The following is a 12712-nucleotide window of genomic DNA, read 5'->3' on the forward strand; positions in this document are numbered from 1 at the left end:
AGAATAAAAACGTAATTAATAACAAATTACATGCAATGCAATCTTTGTCAGTGTGCAATCTCTTTCAATCAACGTGAGTCAGAGCTCAAAATATATGATATTTCGACGTTAATGCAGTCAGTGTTAAGACATACAGAAAACAACAGGTTACAACGTGCTGCGTCCTTGTGACGGAACACAACTGAGCAATGGGTCATGGCCATTATATAGCTGCTGCATTATCGTAAGCTGAGTATTAAAAAAGGGCGCTCGCTTCCTGCTGTCTGTCCCCATGTATATGTATGCTTATATCTTTAAAACCTACGCAAGTGATTTTGATTCGGGTTGATTCCTGAGAAAGGTTTAGGTGTACAATATATTATGGTTTTACCCGAGCGAAGCCGGGGCAGACCGCTCGTTTTATCTAAGTCAAAAAATGGCACTGGCACAATAAGGACTTACACTGTTTAAATGAGTTTTATGAATAAATTATTTGATTAGATGAGAATAAATACAATCAAAATTTCTTTATGATTTGAAAGTGCTATCTTAGGAAGGGTAGCTCTAGCAAATAAATTGAATTATTTATCTCGTTTCGATTCTATCAAAGAGAGGAAAATTGCAAGGCTTTTAATAAATATAGTAAAGAACATATCTTTTCTTTAGAACTACTGAGCTTCGTTCATGTGGAAACTTCGGAAAATTATTTATAAGAGCAAATAAATAATTTCCAGAAATTTCCATATGAACGAGACTGTAGTTTACAAAATTAATTCAAAAGTACAAAAAATCCTACAATTATTAGCGTAACGAATATAATCTAGATTTTAATAATTAATGAAACACAATGATAGTGTGAAAAGATATAGCCAGTAGTTAGTTATAACTGTAACATTATTTATTTTTATTGATAACTAGCTATATATCATTATTTACTTATGTTAATAGATAAACATAAACTAAACATATATAAATACCCCTAATTGAATTTGAATCACGCGTAAAATGGGAAATGAAAAAAAAAAAATGTCATTCCCCCTTCAACATCGGTGGATAAAATCATACATAGCGTGAAGAGCTTGTTAGCTTGCAAATTGCAACTGCGTTATGTCGGAGGCAATCTCTGACCAGCCCTGATGCATACATATGATTTCGATGAAGATTTCATTGGTTATATCTACTTAAACTTGAAGTGGTGATGGTGTAAGCCTGTTAAATTCAAATTCAAATCATTTATTCAGAAATTAGACCTTTACAGGCACTTTTTCTCGTCAATTTTTATATTTATAGTTATTTCTCACAAGCTACAAACTACTGGCATTTCCGAACGACCACTGCTGAGAAGAAATGCCGAAAGAAACTAATTTGAACAGTGTTGGTCCCTATCATGCCAGAAGGGCTTACCATTATTGTTAAGATCCACAGATCGGAAGGTCCCAGGTTCGAACCCTACTCCTAATCTCACATGAGTTTGTATACCAATCTGTATGTTGTTTAGTAGTTTTCATCGACTGTCACTTGCATCCGGTGAAGGAAAACATCGGAGGAAACCTGTACACTGCGCCAAGTGCGTTTCATTCATGCATTTCATTTAATGCACGCAGGACGAGCGACGTGAAAAAAATAATCTATAAAGGACAAAAAATTTGGGAAATTAAATTTGCAAGATTTTATTACAGACCGGACAGATGAAACTAATTAAAAGCTAGTAAAAATTCCTAAGGTGAAATCCAATATTTGTTTATTGGCGAGTCATGTCCACACTGATTTCTTAGTTTACTTACACCATAAAAGGCTCCACCACACCCTGGACTGATAAATCGGCTTTACATTTGTCTTTTAAAGTTCTCATTTCTTACGTGCCAGTAACAATGGCATCTAGTGAAATTAGTGACTTAATTTTTTTAATCATGTGATTGTATTGAATCTTAAAGATGTTTAGTTTTAGTGTCATTGGTTGTTTGTTGTTTTATTCTGTTTCTATTTTAGCGACGAAGAATGTTGAAGGGTGAGCTAAAATTACGATTACACATTTCAATATTATTCTTCTAATAGCTTTATTTATTTTTTGTCCTAATATATTTAATATTATATTTATTGTTATTCTTGTTTCACAATTCTCGTTATTCTTATTTGTTTCCATATAAAAATTTAATATTCATTACATATTCGTAGTTGATGACTTTGAAAAAAATAATGTGAATTTATAAAATTCATGTTGAAGTGTCGAGACTTTTGATAATAACACTTTTGATGTATCACAGCTATAAGAACATATCCTTAAAACGGCTCATAATTGTGATGTATGTTTTATTTTCATGTGTTTAATTTGATTTCTGAAAAAAATTGTAAATTTTGTTTTATGATATACTTAACTCTTTAAAAAAAATACATTTTTTACAGATCTCAACCAACACTGCAGAAGACAGTGCAAGCATTATTCACAGAGAGATCTCAGGTCATGTACCCTGGAGCATGTAAACTAATAAGATCCTCGCTCCATCAGTCCAAAATGTGCAAAAGAAACCCAGGTCTTGCAGAAGTTCTACAACAAGCAAAAGACCAGGCGATCAGAGCTTGTGAAGAGGCCTTCCAATACGATAGATGGAACTGCTCTTTAGTCTTCAACAATAAAGCGAAAAGGAGTATTTTCAATAAAATTTATAGAGAAACTGCATTCGTACATGCGTTGATCGCAGCGTCAGTGACGCATACTGTAGCCAAAGCATGTGCCTCTGGAGATCTGACTCGATGCTCTTGTACTGGAATTAATGGAAAAAACTCATCTTTCAAAGTAGGAGGATGTGGCGATGATTTTAAACAAGGCAAAAGAATAACTAGACATTTTCTTGAAATCAACGAAGCGGGGTACGATCAGATTGGTGAGATTTTAAAGCAAGATGTTACGGTTGGTGTTGACGCTATGGCGGAACAAATGAGAGAGGTTTGTAAGTGTCATGGATTCTCTGGATCATGCACAACGAAGACTTGCTGGAAGCGACTGGGTCCTTTCAATTCTGTTATGGGTTTGTTGAAGAAGCAGTTCCATCATGCTATAAAACAGAGGATTGTTAATTATACGACGAAGAGAGCGATAACGCCAAGAGTTAGGAAGAAGATGAAGATTGATAGGAAAAGTTTAGTGTATTTACACAAAACGCCGAATCTTTGTGTGAGTACAAAAGGCAGAGTGTGTAAGGACAGAAACAATTGTGCTACATTGTGTTGCGGGAGAGGTTTTGTGACAAGCCATAAGACTGTAAATTACAGATGCAAGTGTAAAATGGTGGATTGTTGTTTTGTTAAATGTGATACGTGCTCTCAGGTCGTTGACGTTTATACTTGTAAATGAATGGAATGTAATCATCCGCGTTTGTGATATGTAAAGAATATGACGATCTTTGTGAAAGGAAAGGTATACTTGACGGACTTCTCTCAAATTATCTTGTATAGTGATTTGTATAGGTCAGAAATCGTGTGTCTCTTGATGACTAGCGTTCAAAATTTATGTCATATCATCAAGTTTTTGTAGACTTTCTTCCAAATTCTCCGATCTTACCATAATATGAGATCTAAAATTACATGCTAAACACATTATTAAACCAGAAAGAGTTTATAATATCAACAAAAAAATATCATAAAAGCTAAGCAAGGCACGATACATCTGAAATAGGAGGAGAAATGTGCTTAGCAAGTATTTTTTGTAGACATCTTTATAGTAAGATCGTATGTTTAATACCGCTATATACACTATTGCCGAACTCACACAGATATCGAGGCGAATGCACGAGCATTGTGTAGTTAATAAAGAGGGCTTTCATTTACCGCAATGAAAAACTAGCAATGTATACTGAATCCCTCAACGTTCATCAAACTGCACCGCGACAATGTACGTATATCTTGCATAAAATTAGGTATACTTATAAGGTCAGGTTTAACATTTATTTGACTCATATTTGAAGAAGATAAGACTGAATGTTACGGATTAGGTAATGTAAGGAGTGTTGTAGGATGTGGCTGTGATAAGCTAGGTTGTGGGTAGGGCGGGTCCAGGAAAAACATTGTCGAAATACTAAGTTAAACAAAACACAAAAACGAATTAAATAATTTACACTAATGTGCCGTTCGAATTTCGCAACTCTTAGCTCTGTCTACCCCGTTATGCATAAAGATGCGTGATGTATTGGTATTTTAGGTGGCCGAATGCATTTTACAACCTGTGTTATTCATATCAATTATTATTTATATCTGAATAAATTTTTACTTTAAATGATATCTAATTTCTTTATTAAAAACACTACCATTAATTAAATTAATATACACTAAACTTTCGTATTCTCATAAGTAATAATTCCCTAAAATCCATGCAACTTTTACGACATCACTAACGCCATCTTTTACATTATTGTAGGTACTAGTAAATCGAAAGAACCTGCTTGCGGCAAGTTTAAAAGCGCAGAATTCAAACCGACTTGCTTAGAGTTCCCAATAATGAATAAAAGATGTCGCTATGTGTAGATTTTTAAGCATTTCCAATTTCAAAATCATAACTAATGATATTTAGTACAGTCGATCCCACATGAACATGCCCAAATTAATTGCTAAATTTACGTGGGGTAACTAGAAGTGCAGTTGATTGTACTAATGAAACCTAGGTGTGGAGTGAGTTTGAAGTGACATGAGCCATGCCCCATTACATAGTCGATCTATGTTGCGACGACCCAGATATTCCGGGTGAGTTCGAGTCGGTGGCATAGCGTGGGTCATTGCCACCCGGGGCAGAACCATAACTTGACGCCCATTAGTGACTATTAGCAATTGATGTGCAAGTGGGTAAGTTGAGAGAAAAATATTTTTCTCATGAGGCACGCGATTTCTTTATTTCTATTGGCGTTTCCTAATAAACTTGAAGGGACAAATTTAGTGGAAGTAAGTTGCTAGTTCCACTGGCAAATAGTTCCATAGAACAAGTGAGAATTTTTTTCTTAGTAATTCCATTGACATTGAAGCGTCAATGGAACTGCTGAGAAAAAAATTCTCACTTGTTCCATGGAACCATTTGCCAATGGAACTAGTGAGAATGATCCAATTTTGCCGCCCTTCTAATTTTAGCACCCAGGGCGGTCTGCCTCTTCACCTGCTGCGCCACTGGTTCGAGTTCGAAGCCAGAGTTATCCGCTTTAGAGAATAAGGATGTCATGATAAGCAGCGAGTTGGAAACGATCGTAAAAGACGCGCGGCAGCGGGAGCGCTCGGTGGAATCCACTCCAACCTTCTCACAATATTTAAAATGTCACGTCTCGCCACTCATACAGGTGGTTTCAAATTAAATTTATAGATACTATTGGCATCATTTTTTTTATTACACGTATGGTAATCGAATACTTAGTCGATAACAACCGCTGGTGTTTGAAATGAATCTTGCATTCAATTTAACTTAGACTTTGACATTTTTATTAAATAGCTCGCTAATATATGCAATTAAATTTATGTACCTATTAATTCTATCTATATACCTATATCTTATTTGATAAAAAATGATTTCAGTTTTTTAAACTTTAGCATTATTATTTCTTTCGGTTTAATTAGTATTGGAATTTTCAAACAAGTCGTATTATGACGCTTGTAGAACTGCAAGCACCGGATATATCTAAGTATGATTTTAGAACTCGTATCTACAAGTTATGTAGGATAAAATATCTACACAGAAAAAGCAGGTCTCTTTCACGTAAATACATATTTTATCCTTATAGTAACTATTCAATAACGGTTGCAAACTACGCGTGTTTCACATTTGCATGTGTAAATTCTATTTCATTATGATAAATCATATACTTATATGAACGAATGAGTAATTAACGTTTACTTAAACGTTCATTATTCAGCCACTTGACTTGATCCATTCGCCTCTGTTGCCTATGTGAGGCACGTCAGTCTGAGGCGTGTGCGCACCAGAGGCAAATGGGCGAACCCTGCCTGCTTAGAGCGTGTTCCCATTGCTCAGTCGAGCTCCGTTGCGACGACGTAGTATGTTATAGCTCCGTGTGAATTTTCTATAGGGTTTGACACTGATATGTGTTGCTATGCGTCGAAACTTCATACAATTTCTACGTTCATCTGTATTAACCCGTCGACATGTCAACAGCGTCGCAGCGCAATTGAGCAATATGAACATGCTCTCATAGGATTTGTCTTAATATTTCAAAAGAAAGTACATATACCTATAAATACATTTTATTACGTCTGTTTCCATTGCTGATATACAGAGACTAGGGATTACCACTTGCCATACCACTGACAAATCTCACACGGTTCCTCTAATATTCATCACTATCTTCCTTCATGCATGCTCTCCGGTTATGGGTGCTACTAATATCAAAAGAAAAGGTAAATATGTACTAGCAATATATACCTAATTGAAACCATAGAAGCACTAATAGATAAAGCATAAGTTCCAATCATTAAAACTAATAATTTAAACTAATAATATCAAGCAAATTAATGACTAACACGGGCCCACTAATATTACTAGTGTAAAGACCCCTCTACACGATGATTATAACGCCTATAATTGACCCATAAACCATTAAGGCCGACCACAAAATTGTGGTTTGTTTTCGATGCCAACTCACATAATTACGAGGGTATTATTAAAGAAAATGTTCGAGAAAAAACGGCAGCGTCAAGATTTATTTATTTATTGACCCTGCAGCGATGTTTGACCCCACTATGGATAACTCGATGCTTAGTCACTCGGTTTTTGTGAATAATTCTCATTTTGTGATAAAATGTGAATTCACATTTTACCTTAATTAGTGTCCGTATGATGTTTGATGTCGATGTTTTGATTATGGTCAAAAGACAGGCGGAATTCTTAGTTTCGCTCACAACCCATCCATACGTGTTCATAACACGTATCATAACCAAACAGTAATTTCTACAGCGCTTACGAGGCAAGCCCATCGCCCTTCTTAATCTTTTCGAGTGTGTAATTGTAGGTGTCAGATTTTATTCAAGTCGCTAGATTGCCTAAATTATACACATGAACCTTCCTCAGGAATCACACTATCTATTGGTGAAGACCGCATAAAAAGCAGTAGTTTTTGAGACAAGGCGGACGCGGCAAAGGTTTTAAAAAAATAATACATAAGGATATTTATTAAAAAGACACAAAGTAAAAACAAATAAGATGAGAGAGGTAGCAGAAAATTACATTCGAGTTTTAAGAGTTATATCTCTCGTACTTCACCTGAGACAATACCAATAAAAATCATGTTATTCCCGTCAATTACTGATCATTAAACAAAATTTTATGTCTAATTTAATCCCAACGTTAAATTAATTTTTAGACGTTCTATTTTTTAAATCCACTCCAGTGGCAGGTAAATAAAGAATATGCTACATTTTTGCTTTTAAATCTGTTTTCGGCTGGTTCTCAGAGCGTTTCGACCGCTGCGGCCGCGCTGTCAGTACGATCCGTCCATTTTCTTGAGGAAGGAATCATTTCCAAAATCAATCATTCATAGATAAAATTGACATTAACACAGTACCTACAGATTAATTATTTTAAAGTCAGATAAATTGGAACTTATTCTTATTTTTGTTAAAATTTTGTAATGACAGCGCGGCCGCAGCGGTCGTAACTCTTAGAACCAACTCCGATGAAACAGAGAGAAGGACTACTTTCTTCTCTCTGTTTGTCATTTTTGTCTTATAGCAGGAGCAAAGGATGTTGATTTATTTCGATCCCTATTTACAAAAGATTTATATACTTACTAGAGCACTCTGTATCTAAAAGTGTGTCGGAAATCAACCGTCACAATCAATTATTAATGTTTGCTTAACCCGATGAAGATGTCGATACGAAGCATGAAGACGTAAATGCCTTGCTTTTTGTTTTGTCAATCTGTCTGTTGAGAGGGCCCACAACAAATTACCGGTATACAGAATAGGCACAAAGCTTTATAGCTTACTAGCTTTTGCCCGCGGCGTTATTTTCCCACGGAAACAGTAATTTGACACTCTCTAGCGCTCCAACTCTCTTCACACCTAAAAGATGAAAGATGGACAAACAAACACATTTTATCATTTATAATGTTAGTATAAAAATATGGATAATATAATAAAATAAAATAGGATTATTGAGTTATACTTTGGGACCAACTCGATCTGTGTGATTTGTCCATACGTATTTATTTTATTATTGATTAGACCTGTCTTCTGTATCAACATACGTGTTTCCATTAAACAATAACTAACCTCAACTAAATAACTAAAAAAGCAAACCAACTAATAGCTTTCCCAGGTGATAACATATTTCTGAACGGAGATGAGAATCGATACGACTATGCTCAGTTATGTTTCTATGATATCATTAATTTTTTAACCATCACTAATTAATTATGTTAAATAATGCGATATTATGCATATCCCATCACACGCGTCGATGCACAAGGAATCTGACTCGATTTTTGTGTTTTATTGGTCATTCGATATGGCGAGCCGATCTGCTCAATGGATATTCTCTGTTTACGTTTTATACAATCATAACGGACGATAAAGTGTTAAATTGAACCGACAATATCGATTTATAAAAATTGTGAGAACCATGCATATTATTTTGTAGGTCCTAGAATGATATTTTTGTGACTACTTCTCCAGATAAGGTTACTAAAGTTGATATGACATGACAGTCGATTCGCCATAGAAAAATGTAAGGCGTGTGGTATATTAACATTCAATGTCTCCATATACATCTTTTGTACAGAATGAAGGCGTATTTTAGCAAATCAAATCAAATCATTTACTCGGAAATTAGACCTTCAAATTTTATATTATATAGTAATTTCTCAAAAGCTACCTACAAACATTTCGGAACGATCACTGCTGAGAAAAAATACAGAAAAGAAAACTCATTTGAACCTGTAGGTATTGTTCCCTATCATGTAATGTCAGAGGCCTTTAGGTAACTGGAATAAAATTTGACATCAGTGTTAGCACACACACTCGATATGATGATGATAATGCCAGAAGGGCTTATCTTACATATTTTTTTCTAATAGTATAACAAAGTACATAAAGTATAGAGACACAAGTATATTAGAACAAATTATGGTCCGAGTGCTGATAAAAAAAATGATATAAGCACTTGTAGTGTACTATTATTGACTTTACCGTTTGATGTATGCATTTGGCGACACGTCAGTAAGCTGGTCCTGTGATACTTCCAGGGTTTCCTGTATTCCGTGTACCCAACTCATAAATACGATGCAAAACTCACTGTAGCAAAGTGACATTTTTATAAATCCTTAAGAAACGATATAATGTCAAAATACAGAGCCAAGGGATCCATTATTTGTTTAAATACTTTTTAGATTATTTAGTAAATAGAAGCAGATTTATTTTGTGTTGAAAGACACCTCGAATTTTATGTAAGTACCCGTAGCTCGCTAAAACGTAATAAACTTTAAACATTACTAGGATTACAATATGTCCTGGTTTGAAACATTTAACAAATTATCATGATTCATCTTGATAGGTATTATTTAAAAAAACATGTTTTTATTTAAAATCAATTAACTATCAAACCTTCCTCAAAATTCTTAGCGCGTTTAAACATAATTTCGGCAATATTAACTAATAATAGTCCCATAGTCCCTTAGTCCCATCAACGTCTTCTCATTTTTCGTCCCACTGACTTCAAGTACCCAAAGCCCTCGCAATGTGTGAGGTTAAAACGACCGTCTTCCTAATTATAACTTTATTTGTTGCCTCATTGTTATCCCGACTAAATACTTGTCTCTCTATAGCTTGTTTTTAATCCCCTGGGCTTTCTTGTCAAGTAGCTGTGCGTCAAAGAGTTATTTTTCCATTGAGTGGCTACCAAAAGTAAATGTTCTCAATTACGTATTCGTTTTTTGGGATTATTATGTTGTTATTTAGGCTCTTGCCGCAGTCTCTCGGTACGCTTTTGGGTGGTAAATTACCTGTTACGTTTTGTGAAAGCAATATTGTTGTAACGTTGCTTGCTACTTATTTTTTTTTTGTTAAAGTTAAGTAATACAAATTATGTTTATAAGTTATTTCAGTGCGTCATCTATCTTTTACCTATCATTTACCTATCAATTGATGACCTCCATCACGGCAAAGTCTATGTTTGACCACGGGTTAGTAACAAATCTATTCAAAATTCCATCAAAATCTGCCCAGCGAGTTAGCCCTGAAAGCGTGGCGTGATTGACAGACTTCCGCATCTATAATTATTAGTTTGCATATATTTATCATTTAAGTACCTTTTTATGGCAAAATCAGTAAACCAATCTCCAGTTGGAGGCTACGAATAACATGTTTTTTTTCTGCTTCAGGATCTTTTAACTTATTTCAAACTTGGTAAAAACTAGTAAAACTGTAATGTAATCTAACTAACGTAATTTCTCTTTTTCATTCGAGCTTTTTTCCGGTTCCTCCGGTCACACCGCTACCGCTTGCTTCCCACGAAGTAAAACATCGTGAGGAAACCTGCACTCTGTGCTTGAACTTGTATGTGAAATGGAGAAGGTAATGACAAACCACTCAATTAATAGTGCCAAGCAATTCGTTGTATGTTTTTTATTCTACGTAACGATCACGACCCTCAGCCATAATGAGGAATACGATTGTGAAGAATCTAAATACTATTACTATCATGCAGCGGGGTACATAATTGTCCTTTAGCTCTTTTTGATAGGTACTATAATAATACCTAACATTCTTGAAGTGCTTCAAAATTTTACACAGTTGGCCCGAGACGGGCGTTTAAAAGAGATTACATCAAGAATCACAATCATGGATGATCCAAGGCTCTGTTCCACTTACCTGCTCTCATGAATGTCTATTTAAATCCTGTAACAATAGCAAAATCTATTGTTTGTCGGGATTAAGGTGTTTCGCGACTATGTACAGTTATGGAGTTGTTTTGAGAGCCATTGGCACGAGTGATTCGGACACAAAAGTGTTGCGTTTGGTTTAAAAATGCGTTGGTCGATAATTTTGTACGATGCCGATCTGCAAGCGTGATAGTACAAGGCCAATGTCTCAAGTGATTATTTTTATAAGCTTTTAAGTATTTAGATTTAGGTGTTCCGTGTTTGCAAGTTTCACATCTAACTTCCGCTTGTCCTTGCTTGAATTAGCCTATTTTTTATATTTTTTTAATATTAGGACAATCACACAGATTGAGCTAGCCCCAAAGTAAGTTCGAGACTTGTGTTATGAGGTATTAACTCAATGATACTATATTTTATAACAAATACATATATAGATAAACATCCAAGACCCGGGCCAATCAGAAAAAGATCATTTTCCATCACGAACCGACCGAGGATCGAACCCGGGACCTCTAGGTTCAGAGGCAAGCACTTTACCACTGCGCCATCGAGGTTGTCAAAGTACCTAAACTGATGCATGAATTGCGGTATAAAAATTTAGAGAAATATAAGACCACGCAAAATTACGAGTACATATTTCAACTTGGTCATTATTATTAACCGTCTCACCGTTTCTCGCGAAACGATGTTATCTCAACGTGGTGTTGGAAATAATTACGTGCGAACTTGCTTATTAATTGTCCAGTGTCCAGTGAGTTTATATTGTTAATTTAAACCCTTATCGTATGGGAGAATAGTTAATTAAAAGCTGTTAACCTAGTAGTGTTGGAAGCCGTTTAATAAGAGCCCCGATTAACATTGGTTCAAATTAATCGTTTTTAACTGTCTTACATAGTTGTTAATTACTTGTATCGTGTAGTTGACATTGACACAAACATATTTAGGGTATGTTGCACCTGTCAACTGTGACATTGATTTAATATATGCAGAAAAACGCAAAGTACACTATTTTAACTAAACGAGGCGGCGTGTATATTAAAGTTAACGTCAAAATGGACTGATGTAACCCACTATACAAACAGTACTAGTACTCAGTATTTACAAATAATATGTATAAAACCTTTTGTGTCAATTTCGCTCGAGTCAAAGCCAATATTTAAATTTAATTTACAAAGATTTCACGAACGGCAGAATGCTTGCTTGAATGCGATTCAAAATAGCCAATATTTTAAATATCTCTGTTTATTGTTACCATAAGTTAAAATTAAAATACTTTATGAAACTTATGATGGTGAATTAAGTAAGGTAAGTCTACTGCCAACTTCTAAAGTGCAGGTGAAGAAGAAGAAACTAAATAAACTTATAGCGCAATAAACTTCACCGCAGTCTGTTCTTCAAAGAACATGTGGGTGTTATAAGTATACTAGCGGCTCGTCCCGGATTCGCTCGGGTTAAACCATAATAACTTATACACCTAAGCCTTCCTCTCTATCTATTTAAAAAACTCGCATCAAAATCCGTCGGGTAGTTTTAAAGACAAGAGATATAGAGACAGACAGCGGGAAGCGTTTTATACTATGTATGAGTAAGTGGACCAATATAATTATTCATAACTTGATGTTGCCCGGGGCTTTGCTCCTGTGGGAATTTAGAGATAAAATATAGCCTATAGCAATCTTGGATAATGTACCTTTCTAATGGTGAAAGAATATTTGAAATTGGTTCGGTAGTTTCGGAGATTACCCGACTTAAACATACAAAGTCACAAACGCTCACCTCTTTACAATAATAGTAATTGATGTCATAATTTAAAACTACCAACACGATAATTGTTGCTACAATAAATAACCTACCGCTTGACCATGGCA

General features: G+C 35.1%; 1 protein-coding gene across 1 annotated transcript; it reads left to right on the top strand.

Annotated features, from left to right (window-relative positions):
* The first annotated feature begins 1851 nt into the window (after positions 1–1851).
* Wnt4 (Wnt oncogene analog 4) lies at positions 1852–4187 on the top strand. The gene is made up of 2 exons (XM_053745127.1): positions 1852–1987; positions 2383–4187. The coding sequence occupies exons 1-2, from the start codon at positions 1914–1916 to the stop codon at positions 3329–3331; spliced, it is 1023 nt and encodes a 340-aa protein (XP_053601102.1). The 5' UTR covers positions 1852–1913; the 3' UTR covers positions 3332–4187.
* Positions 4188–12712: the final 8525 nt, after the last annotated feature.

The sequence above is a fragment of the Plodia interpunctella genome, chromosome 1 (genome assembly GCF_027563975.2).
Source record: "Plodia interpunctella isolate USDA-ARS_2022_Savannah chromosome 1, ilPloInte3.2, whole genome shotgun sequence".
Taxonomy (NCBI): domain Eukaryota; kingdom Metazoa; phylum Arthropoda; class Insecta; order Lepidoptera; family Pyralidae; genus Plodia; species Plodia interpunctella.